At 36.8% G+C, this 27252-nt stretch overlaps 2 protein-coding genes across 5 annotated transcripts in view; one reads left to right on the forward strand and one right to left on the reverse strand.

Moving 5' to 3' along the window:
- Nucleotides 1-24774, forward strand: part of LOC142029050 (complement C1q tumor necrosis factor-related protein 7) — a 127248-nt gene extending 102474 nt beyond the window's left edge. For all 3 annotated transcript variants that reach the window (XM_075023302.1, XM_075023311.1, XM_075023320.1), the window contains 15 exons: nucleotides 774-865; nucleotides 2603-2770; nucleotides 4252-4357; nucleotides 5745-5854; nucleotides 5970-6066; nucleotides 7333-7431; nucleotides 9977-10153; nucleotides 13866-14069; nucleotides 14542-14631; nucleotides 15438-15551; nucleotides 17051-17185; nucleotides 19417-19539; nucleotides 20181-20239; nucleotides 20686-20863; nucleotides 21936-24774. In XM_075023302.1, coding sequence (XP_074879403.1) covers nucleotides 774-865; nucleotides 2603-2770; nucleotides 4252-4357; nucleotides 5745-5854; nucleotides 5970-6066; nucleotides 7333-7431; nucleotides 9977-10153; nucleotides 13866-14069; nucleotides 14542-14631; nucleotides 15438-15551; nucleotides 17051-17185; nucleotides 19417-19539; nucleotides 20181-20239; nucleotides 20686-20863; nucleotides 21936-22124 — 1941 coding nt within the window. In that variant the 3' untranslated portion in view covers nucleotides 22125-24774. The remainder of the gene's footprint in view (nucleotides 1-773; nucleotides 866-2602; nucleotides 2771-4251; nucleotides 4358-5744; nucleotides 5855-5969; nucleotides 6067-7332; nucleotides 7432-9976; nucleotides 10154-13865; nucleotides 14070-14541; nucleotides 14632-15437; nucleotides 15552-17050; nucleotides 17186-19416; nucleotides 19540-20180; nucleotides 20240-20685; nucleotides 20864-21935) is intronic.
- A 145-nt stretch (nucleotides 24775-24919) lies between these two features.
- The window catches only part of FBXL5 (F-box and leucine rich repeat protein 5), a 36666-nt gene continuing 34333 nt past the window's right edge, over nucleotides 24920-27252 (reverse strand). For both annotated transcript variants that reach the window (XM_075023362.1, XM_075023357.1), the window contains one exon: nucleotides 24920-25158. In XM_075023362.1, coding sequence (XP_074879463.1) covers nucleotides 25146-25158 — 13 coding nt within the window. In that variant the 3' untranslated portion in view covers nucleotides 24920-25145. The remainder of the gene's footprint in view (nucleotides 25159-27252) is intronic.

Below are 27252 nucleotides of genomic sequence, written 5' to 3' on the forward strand. Positions count from 1 at the left end.
ATGCGATCTATATATGCCTATCACTTCAACACAAAGATATAATAACAATAACTTAAATAAAAACTTTTTAAAATAACAAAGGAGATGTGTTGCAGAAAATTGTTTGTTGTCGCTGTTCTGCAACTGATCTTGTAACAACAGAGTATATAAAGGCATTAGTAGCATTAGTGGTAGGAAAAAAAGGACAAACCTTCTCTGTCAGTCTGCTTCCACAGAGTTGCTGGGAGAAGAGGGAAGACTTTCATCTCTGTGCTTCAGTCTGACCTCAGCATAGAAATGAAAGGAACTAAGGATTTTAAACATCTATTTGAAATCATTGTACTTGTAATATGGGCTTCATCAATTGTTCTGCAGTCCAAAGTGTTGTGTTTATTCCCCATAACTAATACCATACAGATTTCTCTACAGCCTTTTCTTCATTTAGACATGGAAAAGAGATGTCTGTTAGTGTCATTTATTGTTGTGATTGTTTCTGATGATGAGCTGTAAGTGGATAAGACTTCATTTTCTGATTGTATGCTTTCATACATTCTTATATCTGGCTAGCCAGTATGTTTTTAGAGAATCGGTGTATTTGTAAAATGAGCTTATATTATGTTCTGGAGAAATATCTGATGGAAAGAAAACTTTCCTTGGACCGTGACTCTTTTAACAGTGGAAAAAAATAAAGAATATATATTTGGACATTTTCTTTGTGTTTAATAGAACGCAAATATTTGCGGTGGGTTTGGATTAGAAATGTACTTTTGTCTCCTCTACCATCCCATTCACAGGTTCGAGAATCAGTCATAAACCGTTTCCTCATAGCAAAACACAATTTCCTTCTCTCTGACCTTGTCAATGAAGAGGAGATTCCCAGCCTGGGGTAAGGGAACTATCTTTATTTGTTCTATCAAAATAATGTAAAACCATCTCTGGTCTTTTTTTTGCAAAGTGTATTGATGTGACTTCTGATGCAATTTTGTGTTTAGTATAATATATAAACTTCCAATCACTGTGTACACTTCTACCAGTACAGTGTATTGATACACAAAGTGCGTAAAAAATTTTTTAGGACGAAGTCTGGTTTTGGCAGAAGTAATGTGACAGCGTGTAAATAAGATTTAGCAGGATATAATGCATCAGGCTGTGATCTGATGAGCTGAGCGTAGCCCTAGCTGGTGCCAGATTGAATGATTTCCAAATATCAGACAAGCATCAAAGGTAGTAATACTACTACTGGTTCTATAGATGATACTCACTTAGAGTCAGTGCATATACCCTGCCAATAATGTGCAATAGATTTTTTTTAACAGTCATTTTCTTTATTTTACTTCTCATGTATTTCTGTTTGCTGTTGCTGGATACCACCATATGGTGTTTACTTTCAGAAATGTTACTGGGTTTGGAAATTACTTCTTTTTTGTTTTAAGATTATTATTTGTCTTATTACTTAAGCACTTTCTTTGAATTTTTGTTCCAAATCCCATACTTACTGATTTTGATATTTATCAGTCATCACAGCATAGGTGACTCTTAATTAGCGTTGCTCACTTAAAATCTCTGTAAGTAAACAGGTTGTGAAAGATATTTTTTCTTTTATGTAAAAGATGCTTGTGTTCCCTATAAATGTGACACCCTTAAAGTACAGGCAAAGCTTTTTCAATCAGCAGTATAAATCTAAACAGTCCCATCTGCTGGAGATACAGAGACTTGCTCTCTTATGAAAGAGTTCATCCTATTTTTTAAGTTCATGTTTTCACAACACAGAATGGAAAAATCTGAATGAGACTATAATCAGCTTTTGAAGTTTAAAATCAAATGCTTCACTGATACTTTCTTATCATGAATACTAATTGATATTGGATTCTATTTGCTAATTTATATGGTTAGTGAATTTAAAATACACCATGATTGGTTTAAAGCATCTACTTCATGGGATATTTCAGTAACTCGTGGTTTTGTGTTAGTTTAACAGTAATTAGTGTGATTTTTTTATTATGTATAAGGAAAGAATGCCATTGGCTATCAGTTTTTAAAGTAGATTTTGGAATGTCTGCAGTTAGTGTCAAAGATGTGTAAAAACATACATATTCTTTTCTTTTTTTTTTTTGTTTGTTTGTTTGTTTTGGTTTTTTTGTTTTTTTAATTTGATTCTGCTTTGCCTTGGGTTATAAGTTCTGAGGGTCCAGGGTATGTTGTGGCATATTCATTCTGCTTCCTTTCTATAGCGTATTGTTTGTTGTACATAGCTGTGTAATTAGATTTTTTTGCCTATTCCATACAGTGGTTGTAGTAGTCTGCTAGATAGCTTGTTTATAGCACTGTAGTTTAGATCTGTCTTGAAGCTGCCTAATTGCCTTATTTGTATCTTACCTAGTTTTGGAAAAAAATCCCACCTTTTTTGCACATTTAAGTTATAATTTCTGAAATATAAGACAAAACTGGATTGTGTTGTCCTAAGCAATTAAAACATTTTGACATTTCACAAAGTTTTGTATGGCACTAACAGGAGCATATATTTCCTTTTTCTGTTAGTGCATAATTTGCATATGTGTCATAGAAACACTAGAATGCTGGATTGTCTGCAAAAATGACTAAATATGTCTTTTATGTTTATTAGTATTTTGGGACTCAGCCTCTTTAAACTGGCAGAGCCAAAACGACCATTAAAGCCAAGAAGAAAAGAAAGGAAGAAGGTCACAGCACAGAATTTATCAGATGGAGACATAAAACTGTTAGTGAACATCATTAGAGCTTATGATATTCCAGTGAGAAAACCAGTGATGAGGTATGTTTAAATGCCTCTTTCCAGTACAGATTCATTTTCTGGTTGCAGCTGTTTTGAGGACAGCTGAAGCAACTAATGTTGAAATTCAGCCATGTGTGTTGTTTTGATCCTCATGATAAAAACATACATACACTTATTTTTCTATTAATAATGATAAAGAACTGCTGGTTTGTAGGTTTGTAGAATAATATAATCATTTATCAATAACTGCTAAATTCAAGAAATGTTTTGCCAAGAACTGTATTCGTCTGCTTGAGGAAAAAACTGTCCAGAAGATAACTTTGACAACATTATAACTCTGGTAATATCAGACGAATTATACCTTAAGCAAGTCTGTTGGGGCAATTGTAATTCATATCTTAATTAAATACCAAAAATAAGTATTAAAAAAAAATCCAGTTCTTCAATATGGGATTCTATATTTGCCTCCTGAGTGTAGCATGTTGGTCTTCTTCATGAACTGTTTAAGTTAATGGCCTGAGCCTAATTTGGCTCTGACTAATTTTAAAGGTGACCATTACCTTCAGGCATTCGTACGTTAAGGCAATGTCTGCACTGCGTGATGCTGCGTCATGTAGAGATACCTGAGTTCTGAACACTCTGGTTCAGTTCCAGAAGCAATGTATTCATGCAGCGTTCTCTCTTTCTCCCAAAATGAATACACTTTGCATTTAACTCGGAGGTGTTTTCAAGCTGACCAATTACTGTGCATACAGAATTTAGTATCTTCTACTGTTTTAAACCTTCACTATAATAAAGGTTCTATTGCATTTCTGTAAATAAGTTCATATTGAGAAAAGCAATTCATATTAGAAACATGTTGACAGGAAGGAAAAGATTAAAATTTCAATTCATTATCAGTATTACAAAAATAACTAAAACCCCTCCTAGTCTTTTTGCATTATATGGTATCTTATTTTGAGCTGCTTTCTCCATGAATAGTTATTCTTTTATAACCTGTACTGTGGTGTTATTACAAAAAATTATCTGGAAACACTCTAAAAATAAACGTATTAACATTTATTTTATTTCACTCATGGGTTGCCAATTGTGTAATATTCACATGGGTTTAATTTTGTCATAGAAGCCTTGCCTGGATACCATGAAGTCCACACTCTTTATGAATTCTGTGGGGATTCATCTCCTTAAACTGAAAAATCTGTAGCTCAAGGAGATTGTTTGGGGTAGGCAAAAAAAACCAAACAACAAAAGCCTGGGGTTGATAAGCTTGTCAGAAAAGAGCCTCCAGGCACAAAGCACTCTTTTGCAATAAGGCTTACAAGAGCTATACATTTGCTACCCCTTTCTGGCATTCTTTTTGTGTTATTTGATCAAGTAAATATCTTTCCGAGGTTAAAGTTATAACATAAAAATATCAGAAATATTTCCAGAATTCTGTATGGTTAGTACAGAATGTGAGGGATTTATATTTTGTAATGTGTTCTATGTCTTTTCTTGTTGTTGTCTGTTTCCTCTCATAGCAAACTTCAACAACCATCCAAATCTTCAAGGTCCTTTAATGACATGTTTGCAGCCTCTCCGTCAGCTCAGAGCCCAACGGATAGCCCAGACTGGGCATTCAACCAGGTATATTACAACACTAACATTTTCTTACGTGAAGTTGTGAGCATTCCTCTTTTCCACAGGCGGTAACATTTACCATCAGAAAGGTATCTTATTAGCGAGGCTGGCTTGCCCACTCCTTGATCTGAAAAAGATACAAAGCTGCAAAAGCTTTAGAGAAGGGCGATAAGGATGTCAGAAATACAGAATATCTGCTGTACAGTGAAAAATGGTAGGGCTTTTCAGCCAGAATGGTAGTAACTGTGAGTAGGGGAGGAGGAATATGGTAGAGAGGCACAAAGTCATGAGTATATACAGATTGTGGATAGGGATTGGCTGTTTACTGGCTCTTTCAGTACAAGGGTGATTGATTGTCAAATGAAGCTGGTAGGAGTTAGCTTCAAAACAAACAGAAGATTATGATTCTTCATGCAGAAGTTAGGTGCCCAGAGAAGTTGCTTGCATGTGTTGTGGACTAAAAAGGTTTGCTTGCATTGAAGTGGGTATTGGACAAGTATTTGGAAGAGTGATCCATTGGGAGTTACTAAATAGAAAAATCTTTACAGGCTAAGGAAAGTCCTTCATCTGAAAACAGTTGAAGCCTGGAAGAGTAACAGGAGAAAATATCATATATGCCTGCTCTGTTTGTATGTGTCATCTGATGGCCATTTTCACAGCCTTAATTTTGGGCCCAGTGCACTCCTAGTCTAAACCAGCACAGCCATTCTTAACAGCTGATACTGAAACTACATTTGCTTACTACTGAGAACATCAAGTCCGCATCCTTCTGAATGAAGATGGAAGCCCTTCAGGGTTTTTTCCTTTTTTTATTATTTTCCTTCAAAAATACAGCTTTTTGAGATGTAGAAAAGGTTCTGGCTTATATGCATTTGAATGTTAATAAAATGCACCATTAAGGCATTTTTAATCATGTTAGGGGTTTGTTGTGTGAAGTTGGTTATCTGTAATAGGAGCCAGTTTCAGAGACAACCAGGATTGTAGCAGTAGGCTGCTTGGATTACAGGTAAGAGGATACAAGTGCACTTTTTTCCATTGGTGTCTGGATCTCATGTTCTGTTTCAGTTACCTTCTTTGATAAGATAGCTAGTAGCTTTCCCACTCTGAGGAGAAAATGTTGTTTTGCTGGTGTATATAAATATGTTAAGTATTTTGAAATACACATAATCTTTTGGAAATGCTAACGTATGAAATATTTTTAAAAGCTTCATAAATCCTTAGAAGCCCGGGAAGTGCAATATTTAAGGGGTACTGAAGTTTTATCTGGGCTAGACCAGCCTGATCTCCACAAAGTATATGTTTATTTTTCTAAATACGTGAAAATGTGTAATTTAATATGTTCTGATGAATTTTTATAGAGGTCTGTTTCCTTTGTTTTGATCTCCATTTATAGGTTTTAGTCCGTCCTTTTGTAGAAGTTTCTTTTCAGCGAACAGTCTGCCGGACAACAACAGCAGAGGGTCCAAACCCCAACTGGAATGAGGAACTTGAGCTTCCATTTAGGTGTGGCAAAATGAAATAAAATTATTTCTGAGTAATAATAATTTAATTTGAGCATGCAAATTTATTCAAATTTTCAAATTCTGTTCAAATAACTTTTTTTGTTTAACCTTTTCAGAGCACCTAATGGTGACTACAGCACCCACAGTTTGCAGTCAGTGAAGGATGAAGTCTTCATTAATGTTTTTGATGAAGTACTTCATGATGCTGTAGAGGTGAGTTTATAATTGAAGGATAGTGTACATTACAGAATATTATGAGCTTTTTGAAGTTGACAGAATAAGACTTTTCAGTGTAATAGCTTGCATCTTTCTGTGCCTTTTTTTTTTCTGTCATTCCTTATGATTTTATATCGTCAATACTGCAAGATTGTTACAGGGAGCAATCTTTATAGTGTTAACCTTTGTCTGTACAAATCAAGCTTGTACTATATAATCTGCTGTTAGAGTTGAATATGTGTATATAATATGTTTTACTGATAGTTAATGAAATTGGGGGTAGTACAATTGAGAGGCCACATATGAATTGTCATCTGAATTCTGTTGTTCTTAATCAGAATTTTTTACTAAATTCCAGAAGAATGATCCCAGTTCATGTATTTTTTTATTAACTGTCTTTTTATGCTCTGTCTCATCCTGTTTTACAAGCTGTTTGGTGAAAAAAAAAAAATCTTTTGGTTGTATATATTAATTTTCTGGAATGAAATAAAAATTGCAAGTACTAGTAAGAAGAAATTTTTGTAAGCTCTCTGTGTTGGCATAACTCCTTCCCCTGTTGAAACCAGTGAAAGCTTTCCCAGTCAATTCAGCATGCACAAAAATAGCAGCACTCAACATTCTTGAAAATATAACCCCCAAAATAAATAATGCACACATTTCACTGAGAACAGAATTCTGTCCTCAAAACTGAAATGGTATTTGATGAAGCAGAGGGAAGAAAGATGCAGTCCTGAAACTCAGATGTCACTCTAGCCTTTAGAGAATTTTTTTTTTTCTTTTTTTTTTTAAATAACTGTAGGCTGATCATACTAGCTTTGGAAATCCCTGATAGGTAATACATACGAAAACAGTGCTTCCATTCCATGGGGTTTAGTTAGTTTTTCATACAATTTTACCTTCAAAAAGCTTTTTTAAAGAGTAGTAAAATATTTCATTAGAAGATCAGAGCTTAATTTACTTGGTCTGAGAAGACTCTTGTGGACTGTCAGATTTTTGAGTTCTCCGTCACAGGTTATACAGGACTTGAACCCTGAAGTTCAAGCATATCGTATCATGGACCATGATGTTCTTGTATTTGTTCAGCATCTGGCATGCTTGAAAGGCATGCCGAATAATCATTGCCATAGTAGTAGTTGAACTGATATTTATAGTAAATTATTAAAACAATACAGAATTTTTATTAATGCGTTGATTAAATTGTTGATTGAATTAAAGGAAATGGAGCTGTCTTACAAAGCGTTATGTTGGACAACTTTTTAATAGGAGGATCCTGAAAGAGGAAGTGGAATCCGCACTCGTGTTGAGAGACACTGGCTGGGATGTGTTAAGATTCCATTTACCACCATATATTTTCAAGCAAGGGTAAGTGTCAATAACTTGAAGTAAATCTCTTAAAGTACAAACCTGGAGAATGGAAAGGGGCTGTTAATGGAATGTCAGATTTAATGATGTTCTCTGTACTTAGTTTATTTTTATGGAATTGTTTGAAAATGTCTTTGAAACCACTGGTTTTTGTCAGATTTGATGAGTATTTGTCAGTAAATTCAATGTTTTGAAGGGAGAAGAGATAAACGTACTTCTACACTGACAATGCAGCCTGGCTTCCTTCAGTAATGAGGTTAAAAGTACATATTCTTTAGATGGTTTTGTCAGTGTCTTTTGAGATCTCTGGTATTGCACAGCCTAGATAGGTGAACTAGGAATAGGATGATCAGCTAGATAGGTGATAGGAAACTTGACCTAACTTCTTTTTTCACACTTTTCATGAATCACCAGATTTCCACCTTTGCCTGGCCCAATCCCTTCTTCCCTCCATTTTTAGAACTTTTCAGGAGAAGCTTTCTTCAAGAGATATCAACCGTTAGGCATGGGAGTAATAGTAAAACATGTGGTTCTTCATAGGGGAAAGGCATTTTTTTTGTCCAGCCACCCATCCTGGACTTAGGTTAAGGAAACTAATTTTTCACATCAGTAGTCCTATCATATTGTAATCTTGCTGTAGGACTTTTTTTTTCTGCAGGGCAGTTGCTTTCATGTGTAGATCAAGTCATCGTATCACAAAAGTCTCAGTTTCATACTTCATGAAAATTCTGACATACATTGCATACCTAATGATACCTTAATTTGCTCTCCTCTGGCTATATGGAGCACTTATCAGAACCTTAAGGTTTTTAAGACATACTGTGAGTCTCCTGGATTCTTTGGGTGGAGGGTAAGTCTGTAGGAATCTCATTTAAGTGTAGTGCTTGGAGTTCAAAGTGGTTTTCTTGGGCTCTCTGTTTGCAGGGCATAACAGAACATAATTGTCAAAGGATTCAAGAAAGCATGGGATTCTTTTCATTGCTGAGAAATTTTGGACAGTGTATGTCTAACCAGTGCTAGTCCACTTGTTTCTGCTAGATCATTAATAATACGCTATGTTCAACTTGGGAAGTCAATCAATGAATTTAGGTGTTTGAGGGTTGTGGTGCCCTCAAACCTAGCCTTCTTTACACAAGTCTTTGGTCATCCTGTGCAAACAATGTCCCATAATGTGACCACCACTCTTTTTAGGGAAATGTTCCATGCTGAATGCATGACTTTCACCTGAGAAGTGTGTCTGCTCACAGTCGTGAGAGACTTAATGGGCGGACATAGGCATTTTAACGGGCTGCTTACCAATATATAGTGAAGGACAGAGCCTATAATCCATCTTCAGGGATTACCAGTCTGATGTCAATGTCTGTTCTTCATACTTCTTGTTGGTGTATCAGTCTTTTTGTTGTAGAATCAGACTAGCTCCAGGATTCCCATCAGATGCACTCCTGGCTCTCTTTGAGGAGGTGTTGCATTTTGATTCCCTAAGCATAGTGTGAGTGCCTGCATAGATCTTCCCAACATTAGAGATTTTTTACATTTGAACAGGATTTCTTACTAAATTTGAAAAAGCCCGATCAGTCCAGTGGTTATATCAAAGTGCATCTAGCAATTAAATTTCAGTAGAAAATGAAGCATTTATTCATCTTGTTCTATTATACTACAGCAGAAATTGAGTGATTTATTTAGAGTTTTCTCCTTATCAAAACTTAATTTTGTTCTTAAATGTTTGATGAGTCAGCACAGTGAGTCATCTGTTCATCTTCTACATCCACTGAACGTAGGCTTCCTGATGGCAGTCATCTGAATTCTGCCCAAATCAGGAGGTTAATCTTCTTGCTTTTCTGTTAAAGCTGTGTAGTTCCACTGTTAAGACCTGCCTGAGCAAGTGAGGGGCATGCCATTTCTTGTCTGACACGACCTTTCAGAAAGACCTTATCTTTTGTTTGTGGTGGCAGAGGGAGGTGCAAAGGGCTGGTGGGTCCATCAGAGCACTCTTCCGTGGGGAAGCTGGCTGAATGGGCCCAGTTCCAGTTGTACCCAAGGAGCATCAGCAGCTTCTGCGTGGAGGGTGTCCATCTGTGAGATGCTGGAGCATCATTCCCACATCGCTCAAACATAGGCAAAGGCATGTTGGTGTGATGCTGTCTTCAGAAGCGTAGTCCTGCAACCTGTATTTTGCCATTTTGTCATTTTCCAGGTAAATAGTGCCATGTGGAGATTGCTGTTTGAAAGAAAAACAGTGAAAGGCTGGCACTCTTTCTTTAAGAACTAGTGTGCATGATTTCCATTACGTTAAATATTAGTGTCCCTAATATGCAAGAGAGGCTGAAAACCAGTTGTAATTAATACATTTAACCATGAGAAGTCTCATGTTTTCCCCACAGTTAATCCGTATATATGTCATAGTCTCTCATTTTACTGTTTTGTAACGCAGACTAGTAAAGAAATCAAAGGAATAAAATACTTGAATACAAGTAGAAAATGTATTTGAGAAGGAAGTTTTACTTTTTTGCTTCTAATGAGAAGTACTTCTCTGTATATGTTGTAGGTTGATGGTACATTTAAGGTGGATGTTCCTCCAGTCCTCCTTGGCTACAGCAAAGAAAAGAACCTGGGAATCGAGAGAGGTTATGATTCTGTGCAAAATCTGAGTGAGGGCTCGTATATAACACTCTTTATTACCATTGAACCACAGCTTATTCCTGGAGAGTCAGTCAGAGAGAAGGTAAGTAATCAGTAATTCATCATATTCTTGCCTTTTTTTCCAGTGCTTGAGATGCATATAAATAGGTATGTGTGTATAAATAGTGTACCAAAGGACATGCATACAAGTACAGAAGGACATCAATACAAATTGAGTGTTCTGTTTCAAATTTTTTAGCTCAGTTCAATTTAATTGGATGCACCATTAAGTTAGATGAACACTTAATGCATGAGAAATAACTTTCACCAGGTATCTAGTTCCAATGTTAATAGAAGCAAATTTGCATTCATTATCTGTGAGTATATAATTTTCCCATTTACTTCTGTAAAGTATTCACGTGAGTATTTGTGAACAGTGGACAAAAAGGAGGCAGCAGGTGTGAAGATAGTATTTTCTTGCTTCTGTGTTTACACTATTCAAATACAGAATTTATTATTTAGGACTTAGTGCATGCCTCCAGATCTTGAAGATAATAATTTCTAAACAGCAGCTGTTATTTTTTTCAGTTATTTTACTAAACCAGAAGTGCCTTACACTAACAACAATATGTAGTTAAAATGTGTACACCACTTGCTATTATATGTAACATTATGCAATGATTTTGAGATCCATTCAGCAAGGATGTATGTTTCTCATGCACAAACAGCAGCAGTTCATTCTTTTCCAGTTCAGTGCTACACTGATCATTTATTAGAGACAAACAGGAACTGGAGAGAAGGGTCTATTGTTATGTAATTTCTTTTTCAGAATAACTAAAATTGTATGATGCATTCTAAAAACCCTTTTTCCTGTTAAATTACAGTGTTGGAAACTATCCAGTTCTATGTTTTCTTGCTCTCATGCAGTACTGTGGGAATTGTTACAATTTAGTACTGTTGATAATAAAGAAAATTAATAAAGTGCATTCATGGATGCCTTTTAAGGTTAATTAGTTTGAATGATATGACTATTACTAGGACTTGAAACCGTAAATATGAACTTAACAGCCTTCAGGCACCTTTAATAGATGAGACCTCATTCAAGAGTTTCATAGTCTTAATCTTCACACACAGTAATTAGTTGCTGGGAAAAAAAAGGTACTGAGTTTGTAAGGAAACAGATGTCAGTTTATAGAAAGACCTGTCTCTAGTACTGTTTCAAAAGAAAAATCATAGAAATTCAAATAAGGGGTGAGATTATTTTAAAATATTATGGACTATATGTTGCAAATCTTGACTTTTTTAAATAATGAGCAAACGTTCAGAATTTCTTGCATAGATGCTTAGTTATCAACAGGTTATGTATTGTATTAATGCTTAGTAAAATCGTGCAGTTTGCTAGCTATATTTAGAATTGATTTGAACACTTCAGAGGGAAAAAACAGCTTAAAGTCATAGATATTTCTGACATAAGTTGTCTTTCATTTCAAGTATGACAGTAGGAGCTAACTGCCCCTTGCCAAAACTCAGACATAAAGAACTAGAAAGAGACTGAAGTACCTTCCATTCGGCAAAGAATAATAGCACAGTAAATCACAACACAGGAAATTAGTCCTGTTCTAAGTAGCAAGAAACACTACATGTCAAAGCTTCTCCTCACAGGGAGCCACACTGAGAAGGCAAGGGGCAATGGGTACAAGTTGCACCAGGAGAGGTTTTATCTCAGTGTAAGAAAGAAATTCTTTACAGTGAGAACAACCATTCACTCAGTCTCCCCAGTGACATGGCAGAGTCCCTATCACTGGAGGTTTTCAAGATGCGATGGGACAGGGTACTAGATAATCTCATTTGGGCTCCCTTTCCCATAAAAGGTTGGACCAGATGGTCTTTCGAGGTCCCTTCCAACCTGGCTGTTCTATGATTCCATGAAAGCTAAATTGTACCAAAAAGTATGCATTGGCACTGAAATGCATTGAACGTAAAACCAGGAATAAGGAAAATGTTGCTGAGATAAGTAAAACTATTGGTACAGAAGATCTGTTTTCTAAAATCTGAAGAACAGTGGAAAAAACAGTTGTGACTAATAAATCAGTAGGAGTTTTGCCAGATTTTTGTTCACTCTTTGCATTAGAGATTTTTCTAAATCTTATAAAAATGTTACTTAGCAGCAGATGATTTGTTTACCTTGGATACTAAGCCAAACCAAATTATTTCTTTAGCAAACATTGTATGGGATTTTCAAATAATCCATTTTTTTTCAAAGCAATATAAATAGAAAATAATAAAATATAATTTCATGTTAGATGAAACTAAGTAAAGCAGGACCAAATTCATTAAGAGACTGTTCTATTTTAGGTGGTATGTATCTAATGAAATCTGTACATAAAAACATCACTAAAGTGACATATGCATGTATTCTAACCATGACTGGCTAAGTTATAATTCTGTGCTGCAACTCCCCAGATGTAACACATACACTTATTATAGAAAGTGTTTGGCATATAATGACAAAAACTAACTAAATATTTTTGCCATCCTTTGTTCCTATTCCTAGCCATTCCTGCTGTAGTTAAATCATTTGAAATATTTGTGTACTGATTTAGGATGCTAAGCTTAATTTTAGTTTAATTTTACAATACCTTTTTTGTTTCTTTACCTATTTTCCCTCTTTCCTGCTGTCCTTCCTGCATCTCTATATAGATGAACGAAATGCTTAAGAAGGTATAATATTAATAAATGAATTCAGTTGAGAGATTCCTGTTGTTCCCCGTTTAAGACTTAGCTTGGTTTTGTGCCGTTCAGCAATCTTTTTGCACTTTGCATTACTTGACTCTGATATAGTAGTTGTTTATTTGTCAGTAATATTTGCAGTGAATTACTACATTTAAACTTACAAAGTGCCAGAGGCTGTACATTTCGGCTGTTAATTATGGTTGAGAAGAATCACCACTGTATGCCTTCGCTGCTGACCTGAAGGTCTAGCTACAGGGCAGTGCTCAGCTGTTCCCCTCTGGTTAGTTTGAGAGGAAGGATACAAACAACAAAAAGTAGTTTATTTTGAACAAAAATATTATGAAGTATAAGCTTTAATTCTCAGCACCACTAGAAATATAGAAGGGATTCTAAGTAGATGGAAAAAAAATACTTTGATCCTAATACCTGTAAAAGATGACCTTTTAGGTGACATATGAGCAAATAATTGTTGTTGTTATATAATTAATACGTGCTTTTGAGTCCTAGATTTGCTTCTACAAAATCTCATCTAAAAGCCCTGAAATTTTAGGCAAGTCTGAATTATAAGGATTCCTCTAAAAATTACTTGGACCTTCTCTGCAAATATTTTGGCATTGTGCAGGGTTGTCATAATATTATTTATATAAAATTTACTGGGATTTGTGCATAACCTTAGTTGTGGTTTTAATGGAATGTTATGTGAATAGCATGTAGGATTAGTACCTAACCATAATTGTTTACCTGTGAGTTAATATGTGTTGATACATACTCATCCCTGTAATTTTGCTTGGCCATAACTTTCACTTCATATTTCAGTGCTTTAATAAAGCCAGCTTATAGGTACACGTCATTATGTGCATTCATAATTAAATGCAAATTGCCTGATTTTCCATCACCTTGACCTTTCTTATATGTCTGTGAGCCAAAGTATATACTACAAGGAAAGTTCAAAATGCTATTAGGAAAGAATTTTACACTCCTTTTATGCTCCTGTAAATGGTGAAATAAGGCCAAATATAGTAAAGACTTAAGCCCAAACTATAAATAAAACTATTTTTTATAAATTGTACTGTCTTTTGAAGTTTGATACCCAAGAAGAGGAGAAATTGCTCCAGGCAGCAGCAAAGTATGAAGCTGAATGTACATCAAAGTTTCCAAGCCGCAAATGCCTAACAACTGTAATTGACCTCAATGGGAAAACAGTTTTTATTACCAGATATATCAAACCTCTGAATCCACCACAGGAGCTTCTTGATGCCATCCCAAATAGTTCTCAAACAGCAGCAGTAAGTACTTGGAAAAGATAGTGAAGTTTCTGGGATACAGATTTCAGAATGTGTGTGTTCACATGTGCGCATGCACGTTGCACGTAGGCACATACCTTTTTTTATATGTCTGCTGCATAGCTATGCTTTTTGTAAAGGAAAAATGAGAGACACAAAATAAAGTAGGAATGACTGTGTGTGATGTGCAGTAAGTGTGTCCATAATGATGCTGGAAAAGGATATTTGTCTTTGGAAAAACATAGGTATATTAATGAGTATTGTCCTTTAAAAGACAAACCTCAATGGGAGTAAATCATCAGTCTTTGATGTATGTTCTAAAATGAGCTAGCTGCTAATGTAATGAGGTTAGTCAGTGTTTTGTCATTGATATCTGTGGAAACAGCACTATGCTTCACATCTGGTATAATAATACTATTGTTAGATCAGTGTCGTGAATTGAAACTGTGAATTGCTCTGTTTTGTTTTTTTGCAGGAATTGGTGGCTCGATACGTTGCTTTGATTCCTTTTCTGCCAGATAGTGTGTCATTTGCTGGAATTTGTGATTTATGGAGTACATCAGATGTAAGCAATGCATTAAGCAGAAGTTCTTTATCCTCTTAAATGTAACATCCTAGCAGCCCCAGCTTTCTGGGGGAGATTGTACTAGATGAGCTCCTGAGGTCCCTTCAGCACTAAATTATTCTGTGATTCTATTATTGTGGGGACTGTTTTTCTTTATCAGCTGTTTATTTCAAAGAATGAGGACCAAAGCTTGAGAAAAGTTGCTCATCCTGATACAAGCCGAAACTTTTCTCTTTGATAGGTTGTAATTGAGTGACCCTAAGAATGCTTAGGGCTTTAAGCTTTTTCTTTTTGTTTTCAGTTATAAAACAATCCAAAATGGCTAGTCATGCACAAGTGAAAGGACGCTGACTGGTGGAGACTTTAAAACTAGACTTAAAATTGATCATTGTAGTTCTAAGGAACTACAGAAAAAACATTGCATGTAATGTCAGCAATAATGGGATATTTAGCCTTCTCTGTCACACACAAATAAACCCTGTCATCTATAAAGTAACAACAGATATTAAGTTAATCACAGATTATGTTTTTACCATCTCAGAACTTTTCTGCAAAATTCAGAATAACTCAAAAGACAAAAGCCCTGGTTCTTGTAAAATTTCAGATCTGCATCATGGATTTTCACAGCATTCACTTTTCATCCTGCATGTTGAAGCAGTGCCTAATTAACAATAAAGATCAATTGCAAAGATGTGAGAGAACTCTTTTGCTTCAGAAGTGTTAAGAAATATTATTAAATGTTGTAAGTTGAAAACACCATGGATAACTGTATAGAAAGACTTTTTTTTTTTTTGTACCTCAATTAGCAATTTCTTTATCTTCTGGCGGGAGATGAGGAAGAACATGCTGTGCTCTTGTGTAATTATTTTCTTGGTATGGGGAAAAAAGCCTGGCTTATCATTGGAAATGCTATTCCTGAGGTAAGAGGATTTTTTCATTTGGTCTGTCTAGTAACTTTTATTCTGTGAAGTCTTTGGTTCCTACCAATGGATAGAATAATTTCTTGGTGGCATGTTTTTCCAGGAAGTTATCTAAACATTGGCGCTGCTGAAATGATTCTTTTCAGAAAGTGGGGGGGGGGGGGGGGAAGAGTTGAAAGTATATCATAATATAAATAATGTCTGTTTGGTTGTTTGGTTTTTTTTTCCTGGACCCATGTTACCACACTTAACCTGGTAGTAGCTGTCATCCTCATAGTACACTACCAAGCATCTGTATAAGTTTGTATAAATGGTGTGTCCAGAACAAAGGTAATGGAGACAGTCCATTGACAGTGTCTCAGTCGTGAATACACAGACTGTGATGGAGTTTGGGTGGGATTGGGTCAAGGTTGAGAGGTTTAGGGGCTTGCCAGGGATTCTTACTAGTATGTACACATCCCTTGATTCTTTCTCCAGCTGATGGCAAAGCCGCAGCAAGAGACATGATAGATTTGTTCAGGCTTGATAAGTGAATCTTCATCTGCCTTCTGTAATACAGGCAGGTTAGGCAGTCTGCTTTGCCTTGGACTGTGAACCCACTGTGGCAGCAATCTGGCTTAGATGGGCTAAGGACTAAAATATTTAGAATCTTTTACCCCCTAGGAGTTGCATTTGTTCTCAGGGAAGCACTCACATTTGCAAGTAACCAATACTGCTCTTTTGAAAAGAGATGGTAAGACTTTATAATGCAACTTGCCAACATTAGTATCTGAAGCATATGTGAAAGTTTTGCTGAACAGAATTTTGGTAAAAATTCTTCAGCACAGTCTGAGATACTGCAGTGGCAGGAACAGGTACTCAGGTATATTCCTTCCACTCAAAATCGGATGGAGATGGTAGCCTTAATAAAGCATTCAGCTTATGCATGCTGTAAGGAGGGGGATTATTCCAGGTATTTCAAGGTGCCTGGAAAATGTGGGAGATAGATAACAAGAAAATAGAAGAGCACTTTAGGGATTTTTGATAGAGAGAGAGCTGGGAAATTCCTTATGTGCCTGTATGAGGGAAGGCTGATGGATGAGACACAAAGTGTGCTGCCTGGGCAGCAGTCCTTCTACTCAGAGATTGCCCATGGATGAGAGTTGTGGCAGTAACCAAGTAGGACATGCTGATGCCAAAGTGGCATACATTAAGCATTCCTGTATATGGAATTTCGTATCAGTTCATAGCTGAACCAAGATGACTTTCAGAATCTATATTTTAAGAATGGCTCAGGGCTGTGTATGTCTAACATTTTTCTGCGACATAACAGAGAACATTTTATTATGTAAATGCTAGTTGTTGAATTATAATGAACCTGTAACTTCTTCCAACCAGTTTGCCCCCAAAAGTACTATTAATCTCAATAGTAAAAATTTAATATTCCACAAAATGCAAAGCATACTGTCTTCATAGCCAGTTTTAAAACATCTTTCTCATATTTTTTTTTTTCTTCCTAGGGCCCAACTGCATATGTATTAACTTTGGAACAAAGTCAATATGTAATTTGGAATCCCAGTACTGGATGTTTTTATGGGCAGTATGATACCTTCTGCCCCTTACAAAATGTGTACTGTCTGATCGGCTGTGATAACGTAAGTGTACCTCGTCTTGACACATTTCTGTACATGTAAGAGTTGATATTTTTCTTGACTTTATGCATCATTTGTTCATCAATGTAACTATATTTATGCTGTCTCATTATTAGTGATTTCATTCAATCTTAAGTAGGCTTTTCAGCTACTTTTAAACACTTAAATGCTGATTAAAAAAAAATCTCTTAGGTGGATCAAGATGTATGTTCATATAATTTTCATTACTGGGTTTTACTTAAATGTTTCCCAACTTGGATAACCTAAGTTTACCACTGCTTTAGCTGAGGAGCAGTAATTCAGCAAAGCTAATAGTTTGCAGGTGAAATGTAACTGAAAAATGAAGAATAAAGCATATTGGAAGGAGTCACTTGAGTTGCATATGTAATGGTGGGCACAGCCCTGAATGGTTCAATGTGCAAAACACAGAGCTGGCACTACAAGGCACAAAACCTGTATTCATTTTCTGCCTGGCATCAAGTCCTCCTGTTTATTTGCTTTAAAATACAAGTAATACTAGTGTATGTTCACAATATATTATTCATTGTGTGGCTAAAAACTCTGAGAGAGAGCAGTGGGGGAGAGAAGACCTTGTAAGAGCCGCACAGCTTAGGGCAGGTGAACCAAAGACCACAGAACGGGGCAGAGCTGAGCCTGTGTCAGGAGGGACAGAAACCCTTGGCAGTCTCCTGCCAGCAGCATTCCCCAACTTGGCTAGAAGCAAACCCTCACAGCTTCTGGGGACACAAACAGGGACATGACAGTTAGGTAGAAAGATGTGTGGAAGTCTGAAACTGAGGAAACAGGGTGAGTTTAAAAAAAAAGAACCCTAGGTTTTATGTGTACAAAAACTGGATGTTGAGTTTAGAAGTTTGCTCCTTAGTTTTTTGGAAACAGTGTCAGGGAACAGTGAGTCAGGCTTCCATTGTGCACCAAAATCTAGCAAACATTTGCTTTTATTTTCTGTATTGAGAATATACCTGGAGAAGTTGTTTGCAAGTGTCATGCGTTATAACTTCTGTTTTTTAACCTTCTGGGGTTTTATTCTAAACACAGATTATGATTTTGTATTCTAAAGAATATTTATTTCGAGTGTCAGTTCTGTCTTTCATTGAAAGTGTTCTGGGGAGTGGTTGAGTTGGTTTGGGTTTTTTTTTTTAGTACTAAACCTAACAGTTAAGAAAAATGTATGTTTTAATTGTTAATTCCTGGAAGAAGCAACTAAGGACTTCAGCACTGACCACCTGATGAGCTAACCTTGAACCACAGAGCTCAACAACATCTTTCAAGGCAACTAATTCCAATCTACATGTGACTGAGCAGGTGTACTGCCAGCAGACCAATACCACTTCATACCTAACCAGGAAAAACACAGTTATGGTGTGTTATATAGGTTGTACACAGAACCATCAGTTACAAAAGGTTACATATTAATTAGTACACTTACATATTAGTTATTGGTACATTTTGCAGCCTTAGCAGTAGTTATTTAAGGTTGTTTTGAGCAAGAAGCCTACAATGCTTGCATGCTTCAGCCTAGGCTCAAACACAAATTGAATATCTGTAAAGAAGTGGTGTGCAAGACGCGGGTTCCCCTTGATGACAAAATGTACACAGGAGCTGTGCAAGTGTGCAATATCTACTTACATTCAGCATCATAAGCTTGAAAGAGCAATGGTGCTGGGGTGCAGCAGGCTATTAGGCATTACAGCCACAGCTGCACTGTGCTGGGCTATTGGAAGAATTTACTCAGAAATCAGAGGAGACTTGTGTAGCAACTGAGAGGGGTGGAAATGCAGCCCAGGACAGTGGAAGAAATTTGAGTATACTGTAACCCAACACTATGTGATGCTGAAGTGATAGTAAAGGCAGAAAGTGTCTGAAAGCATAAAAACTGCCACAGTGCACAGCAGATGAGGCTTTGAAAAGGAAATACTGGAGAAAAAGATTCAGCAGGAAGAGTTGCCAACTGCAGACAGTAATTCTGTTCGTACACTGGTCTTAGTCCATACTCTGAAGCACAAGACATGACCAGCAGCATTGCTTCTGATGCAAGAATGCAGAAGTTGCACATCACCTCTGACTATACAAGAGTGCCTTGTTTCATGTCAACTCATACTGGTAATTGCTATAAGGACATCAAGATTATATAGTATTTTATTGCCATGTAAGTGGAATGTGTTCCATAGCTGTGATTATATGCTTAAAGGTAAAACAAACCTGCTTTCTTGTAGATTTGGTTTAATATGCAAGAATATGATTCCCCAATAAGGATAAATTTTGATATCAGCAAACCAAAATTTTGGAAGTCTTTCTTTTCAAGAAGGTTGCCATACCCTGGTCTCCGCAGCATTCAGGTATTAATGGATCCATTACTGACTTGATTTGAGGGGTTGAGAGGTCACAGACTTAGTATAAAGAAGCAGAGACTAGGTTCTTCAGACTTCTGTGGTTAAGTGTATTTATGTAACAGCATTGGGTTTTAAAAACATTTTCCCAGGCAATCCTTAAAAAAAACCAAAAGGCAAGCAGGAATACGGCAAAGTATTTGGTTTTATACAGAATGAATGCACAGCTGTTGTCCTCTAACTATCCATGTAAGATCTCAGGACAGCAGTAAGGTAAATGGGACAAATCTTTAGATATGTTTGTGTTAAAGTAGTAGCTTGGTATTATAAAGAAAATGTCAACTTTTGTCTCACAGCTGGGAAGGCATTATTTCAAGCTGTACATGCATCCTTAGTAAACAAACGGGAATTTCTCTACAGTTTATCAAAGGTATAAGCAGTTGAAGTTTACTAGGAAAAAAAAAAGGCAACCAAACCAGCATAACATTAACTAGAAGTTTGTGTGTATTTATCATGCCTTTACTAAATAATAGATTATTTTAGCATAATTGTGAACTCACTCGAGTACCATCAAGGCAGTAACTCGTGTAGTTATTGTTGTATAGCTAGAAGAGATTGTACATTTTAATATTTGTTTTGTTTATTGCTAGCCTGAAGAATTAGTTTATCAGGATGCAGACAAGGCTGCTGCAGTGGAACTACAGGGCAGGTAATTCTACCTCCAAAGCAAATGCTGTCACTATGATCACTAGAGCATATTCATAAATAGGTCCTAAAAACCTGCTTGGAATACTAAGAATTGAGAATGGCCTAAAAAAAAAAAAAATCAGAAGCTGTAGTTCACAAGGCTTTTTTTTAATTCTCTCTTTAATAGAGATTGCCAGATACAACTGATCAATTACTGCTGTACTGTTCCCTAATAAGCAAAATGCTGTAGAGGTTGTAAGCTAAAAAGGGTTGTAAGCCCCTAGCCTCCCATTCTGTTACTGAACATGCACAGCACCATACAGTTATGTTGGCATTGCTTTTCTGTGCTCTTAGGTAGCAGTAAATTTAACTGAGGTAATTTGCATTCCCCATAATCTGTACTAACTGTGATCAGTTCAGATGTCCAGTAAATACTAGAATTGTAATAATTAGTCTATTTTATTGCAGGATTGAAAAAATATTAAAAGAGAAGATTATGGAATGGAGACCACGGCACCTAACCCGTTGGAACAGATACTGTACCTCTACCCTGCGTAACTTTTTGCCACTGCTAGAACAAAACCAAGGCAAAGACATAGAAGACGACCATCAGGCAGAGCTGCAAAAACAGCTAGGAGATTACAGGGTACAGTTGTGAATATATATGGCTTGTGCACAGAAGTAGGAATCTAAATCCCTAGGATTTATTATCACTACTCTGTGGTATAGAAGAGTGTCCTAGGCTATTCATTTCCTCTACTACCAAAAATCAGAGATGTTTTTATACAAAAGATAAACCAATGTAGCATTTACAAAGTGAAGGAGTGATGATCCATTTTATTTCTTTTGTAGATGTTGAAGATAAAAACTTTGTTGAACATAAAGATAAGAATGTAAAGATAAATTGGCTGCACTGTTCTTGTATTGCTGTACTGCAACAGTCACTACCTCTGATACAAATACAAGTGCAGTCTCCTAGCACTGGATGCTTATGGGTTGATTCGTGCATTAGCTGTCAAGTCTGGTCAGCAAGAACCTGGCACTAGTGCCAAGTAGCACTACACTCAGTCTACTTACAGGTGCAGAAGCCCACACGACAACATGCTTTACTTCAGTTTTCTACTCATTGCTCTGCTCTTTAAAGACAGAAGAAAATGTACTTAAGAACTCACTGCAGCCACAGGTGTACCCATGCATTCTTCCTCCAGGCTGTTCTAAAGGTTAGGTCCTTCTGGTCTTCATGTGAAACACAGGGTGACAATACTGTACACCACTCTGGCAATTTTCAAAATGAGTTGAGGTTTCAGTTCCTGTTGGACCTGAAATGTATTATGGGCAGGAGACACTTGCCACCTCAAAGCCCCAGCCAGTGCAGACAGGACAACACAATGAATTAAAACCAGTTAAGAGGCAGAAGCAGCAATTATGCTGTATGTGTTCATTAATGTAAATTTATTCTAGTGGATTTCTAAACATCTTCACTTCAAACTTAACCCAGACTAAAGGGGAAAAATGGCAGAAGCTTGCCTGATGTATATGAAATAGGGAGGTAGTATTAAAATACAAAATAGGCTTTTTTTATTGCATCTTCTCATGCCACCAACAGAAAAGATAAAATTTACATGCACAGTAAAACAGATTTTTAAAACTATGTATTTATTCAGGTGCCTTTACCTTTTCTTCTTACCTTTGTGTTTTTTCCTCTTTCCTTCTCCCAGGTCTCTGGATTTCCTATTCACATGCCATTTTCTGAAGTCAGACCTTTAATAGAAGCTGTACACAGCATGGGAGTTCATACCATTGATGTTTCCAATGTTGAATTTGCTCTAGCTGTGTATATTCATGCTTATCCCCAAAATGTTCTGTCTGTATGGATTTATGTTGCTTCACTTGTTCGAAACAGGTAGTATAGACCAGTCAGAATACCTCAAGAAATTTGCTTATGTAGGGCTAAAAATAACAGATTTCTCACACTGTTGATTTGAACTATCCCAAGTATTCTGAAAAATCGAATGAGAGCCTGATTGTTAGTAGCTACAAACACGTGAGCTTTATTGACCCTACAACCACTGAAGACACTACTTATTACTGCTAAGGAAGAGACTGACAGCTTAAAACTCCAGTACTGATAGGTGATTTTTATACAGTATTTTACAGCTCCCAGTGGGACATGACACTCTTAAAAGCATAACACATGCCCACATATAGTGACATTGCAGAGTAAAATGGTAGTTTAAGCCACCTTCTTTTCAGGTGAAACTTGGTTCCTGGAATCATGCCTTGAAGACTATGTTTTTAGCTAGTCAGTTTATTTTATCTAGAGATCTCTTCAAAGACAGTGGCAAATACAAATAGTTAAGAGTTTTCCAGTACCTGAGTTCCTGAATGAAGATCAGGATTTACTCATGAATAAATTTCATACACCAAAGAGCCAGTGAAGGCCATACTTCAATTTTTAAGAAGCTGCATCATCTGCTACTTCATACTTAGTGTCTGTATAATGCCAGCACCATTTATAGGTATAAGAACATTTTCTTCAGAAGTTAAAGTACTTAGTAAATATTTATACCAAAACATAAGTGGAAGATCAGTCATTTTATACAAGAATTTGATTAAATTACTTTGGAGTATGAAATCTTTATCTGCAAGTTACCCTAGTAGAAGATTATCAAAAGAATAGTTTAGTAAAAATCAGATTCGCTTATTAGTATGTTAAGTAATGGTGTTAACTGTTAATACTGATACAAATATATATCCTTCTCCTGCAGTTGCCTTGCTAATCAAACTGTTCCAAGTGAAAATGATGGTGGGTTGAGCTTAGGAAGAATGTTCATCAGAACATATCAAAGTTAAGATTGTTCTTGAGCTTAACCCCAAACTAGATTCAGTCTACCTAATAAATATTAGACACAAAATCTTTGGTTTAGAGCCTGGGGTTGCTGCCCCAGGTTCCCCTCTATAAACCTCCAGCAGAAAGGAGTAGCTACACTGTCATCACATGATGCTTTGCTGAACAACATTGATGACATCTTGCAAGTTTAGTCCAACTCCGCTTCGGAGAAGGCCGAAGAAGAAACATGGTGTAAGTGAACAGGATCTTCTGCAGCTGATGCAGGCCTCAGCTGTGTTCCTACCAATCTCCACAGAAAAGACCACCTAGCAGCAAGGAGAAGGACCTCTAGCTGCACCTTCCCAGCCTCAGAAACAGAGTTCTGCAACAAGGACAGATGCAAGAAAGCCCACCATGTACCTTGTTACTATTATCATCTTACCTCAGTCAGCATTGCACAAATGGCCATATATCCACTCTAACTCTTGGGCACCAAAGTAAATTTAATGTAGCTGACTTGAAGCAACAGCTTCTGTAATAATGGTAGCCTTTTATACCTCTTCTGTAGGCTTCCAACTGAGCACTGTACGTTCTGCTTCTAGCCCATGTTCAGCTGTTAACCATGAACAGCCAACACTGCAGCAACTCTACATTCACTAATATTTTTCTTACCTTACTACTCTTCAGTATTAGTGGGAGCAAGATGGTATCAAAACTTGCAGTTTCTTGTAATCTCCATGTACGCCTGCAAACTGACCTCCCAGACACCAAGAATCTTGAAAGCTACATATGTCACCATGACTGCTGTCCTAAATAAATACTACTCAAAAGAATTTATCCAATTAGTAAAACAGGTAAAAATTACTAGTTTGACATATTTTCAACCTTCAAAATTTGGCAGGATGGGGAAAAAAAACCCCAAAACCTGTCTGCCTTCTACAAAGGCTGCCACCTACCCCTCCTCTGCCCAAGAGAAAAACAACCTGCAACTATGCCACTCATGAGCAGGTGGCCATTAAAGTTTGCAGCTTAACATGGGCTACAATACTTCTCTTGCAATGGGCTCTTCCCCATACTGCCCAACACACGCTCATGCAGTACTCACACATTACTCATCTCTCTTCCTAGCACAGGTTTCACTCAGCCCAACAATGGATTCTCTGCCTCCCTGCTAGTCTCTACTGTTCATTGAGGGCTCTTTTTAGAAATCAAAGCAACAGGGAAAATGTAGTGTTGTCTTCCACGCATTTCACATTAATGAAAACAGACTTCCTTGGAAGCCGTTTCAAAATGCATCTTAGCACAGTCATGGGAAGGAAAAAACCAAACAAATCAAAACACCCACACACACTGCAAGGTTCACAGCTCTGCAACCACAACACCCATCCACCCAATCTCTGCAGCCTACTGGCATGGTATGGCTGGGTATTGCACCTTAAAAGCATATATATTCAAGTAGTACATACATTTATTGGTGGGAATGTTTTATTTGAGTATGTCTTTCAAGCCCAAATACAAAACCAAATGCAAAAGGAAGGTGTGAATTTTCCTAATTTTGCAATATAAAGAATGACTTAAGGATGAGAGGAAAGGGGAAGAAACAAGGCTCCTAAAGATGTATAATTGTTACCCAAATGCAAACAATACGTTTCAAATTCTCTGCAGAGCTTTATATTGTACTTACGGATTCAAAATAAAAAACCATTCACTTACTTAACACAAAATAATCCAGTAAAGTATATTTAAGTGCCAAACTTGGAAGAAAGTGGCATAAAAAAACCTGAATGTTTTCCCATCTTCCCCAAATTAAGTAAAACAAAACCCAACACCCTTCAAACCAAATGAGATTGTGAGATTGTTACAACACTGTACAGTACACTCATAATTAAGATTCTGAAGTTGTGGGCAGGGTCAGGCTAGTATAACAAATCTCACTCCAAGGATTGTTAACACAAGATGCAAACTGTAAGTAAAGTGCATGAAAGGAAGCCTGCTGAGCTAAATGAAGTAGACTGAAAGATCAGAAGTCAGCGGTCATTCGCCAGAGCGGCAGCAGGCCCGAAAACCACACTGCAAATTCTGGCATCCACTGGCGGTTTCAGCATGAGGACCTGCACAAAAACAGAACAAATGTGAAAAGAAGAAAAGGCCATTTACTTAGATTCAGAATTCTCATAACCTGGTAGTTCATAAAACTTTTTTTTTAATACACTAAAGTGCTTTCAGCACTGTCACGTCTGAAACACTGCCAGTACTATCACAGTATAAAAACCTCAATTGGAACAGTTATTTTTCAAGATGTTTTTGCTTCGATAGCTTAGTCCCTTGAAGATAACACATTCAAAATGACACCGATGTATGATGAGCAACACTAAATAAGCAAGTTTAAGCAAGCTCTCACAGGTAGCTTTCAGAATTGAGGTATATTTTCATAATGCATATTTAACTCCCATTTTTCAAATTCAGTTGATGACTTCATGGCATTACCAAAGAAATCATAATGTCCAAAACTACTTCTACCATAATGGAAACAGTTTTTTAGTCTGGAAGGTTTTTTCTCTGTGACATTTCATGGTTGGCTAGACCTCACATATGCTGACTGGAAATTGAAAAACTAAAGAGAAAAATCACCTTTAGTATCACTGCAGTTACCAGAAGCCATAAGGCTAAAAACTAGCCATTCAAAAAGAGAAAGTTCTGAGCACAGACAGTACAAACCAACACTAATTCAACCCACCTCCACTTACCTTTGCTTACTGTTATCCCTTTAATTTGAAATCATGAGATAAGAAACTATCAGATTTATTAGTACAGGATTTTATTTCCTGTAGCCATATGCCTTCTTTAAAGACATAAACATTTACATACAAGTTGGTTGAACTCTGGCACACAACGTAAATTGGAAGTGAGTTGCTAAGTTAACTAAAACAAGCTGGTAAAGACCTAACCAGGACAACCCAAATTTCCCCCCTTTGTATTTGCTACAAATCAAAGAGTAATTAAGGTGGTTTTAATACATTTAGAAAAGACTAGCAAAAATCATGTAATGAACTAGGGCACCGTGCTATGTCTGGTTTGTTTTTTCCCCTTGAACAGTACTTTAAAGTCGTAATTCAATTAATTTCCAAGAACCTGGTGTCTGGAAATCAGCTTTCTGCTTCATGCCACACACCAATGAGGAATATTCTACAAGGTAATTAAGTTAACATGCATGAGACTGAATAAAACAAACCTGAAGCTATAATAAAGGACAATGGTAACAGTATGCAAAACAGTAAAGTTTTCAGTTGTCAATAAACTCATTTTCCTTTTTAAATCTTTTTATTCACCTGAACTAAATTTTGATCTTCCAAGTCACTTACGAGCTAGAGTTTGAAAGCTTCTTCATAAGTCCTTTAAAAAGGAGACTCGGTGCTTCTGAATAGCTGGTTTAGCAGAGCATGTTCTGTGCAGCAGCTTTTTCCAAGTCGTAGCTGACCTTCCTCATCATTGCCACAGCTAAGCAGCACATCAGTAATTTTGAAGCAACTGTCACATTTCTAGTAAAATGCTTGTTGACAAAATGTATAGAACCCCAACATCCCAAGGAAGGGAATACTCAGTATACTTCAATATTGTTTTCCATCTTTTTCTTGCTCGTTTTAAGAATGTTCTTCTTTATGCTCATAACTGGAACATAAACGCTGCCCTTACAGGTCTGACCAATGGTCTATCTAACACTACCTTCATCACTGGCAACAGCAAGTGTTATCTAGGGAGACAATATAAGCCTATTATGCATATCTTTTATGTTTAACCTCTTTTTAAACTTGCTGATACTGCTTCCACAATTCCCCACAGGACAAAGTTCCCAAAGTTCACTACATTGTGCATCTGCTTTGAATCAGTTGCCTACCCTCTTCATCTACTGTTGCTGAGCTCTAATACTGCAGAATTTGGAGAGTTACTGCTGCACATTCACCTCATCTACTGCTTTCCCAGTTCTGTTAAGTCATCCTCCTTTCACCCTTCTCATTCCCAGATTGAATCATTCCAGCCTTTTGAGTGCCTCCTCGCAAGACAGCTGCTCAGTTCCCTAATTCTTTTTAGTAGACCTCTTCTGTGTCTTCTGTAACTCCACTACATACACTCCTCAAGACGGGGAGACCAAAACCACAGGCATTGCTCCACATGTGAGTGCCCCAAGGCTTCCAGGACCGTGCAGC

The sequence above is a fragment of the Buteo buteo genome, chromosome 1 (genome assembly GCF_964188355.1).
Source record: "Buteo buteo chromosome 1, bButBut1.hap1.1, whole genome shotgun sequence".
In the NCBI taxonomy this organism is placed as follows: Eukaryota; Metazoa; Chordata; class Aves; order Accipitriformes; family Accipitridae; genus Buteo; species Buteo buteo.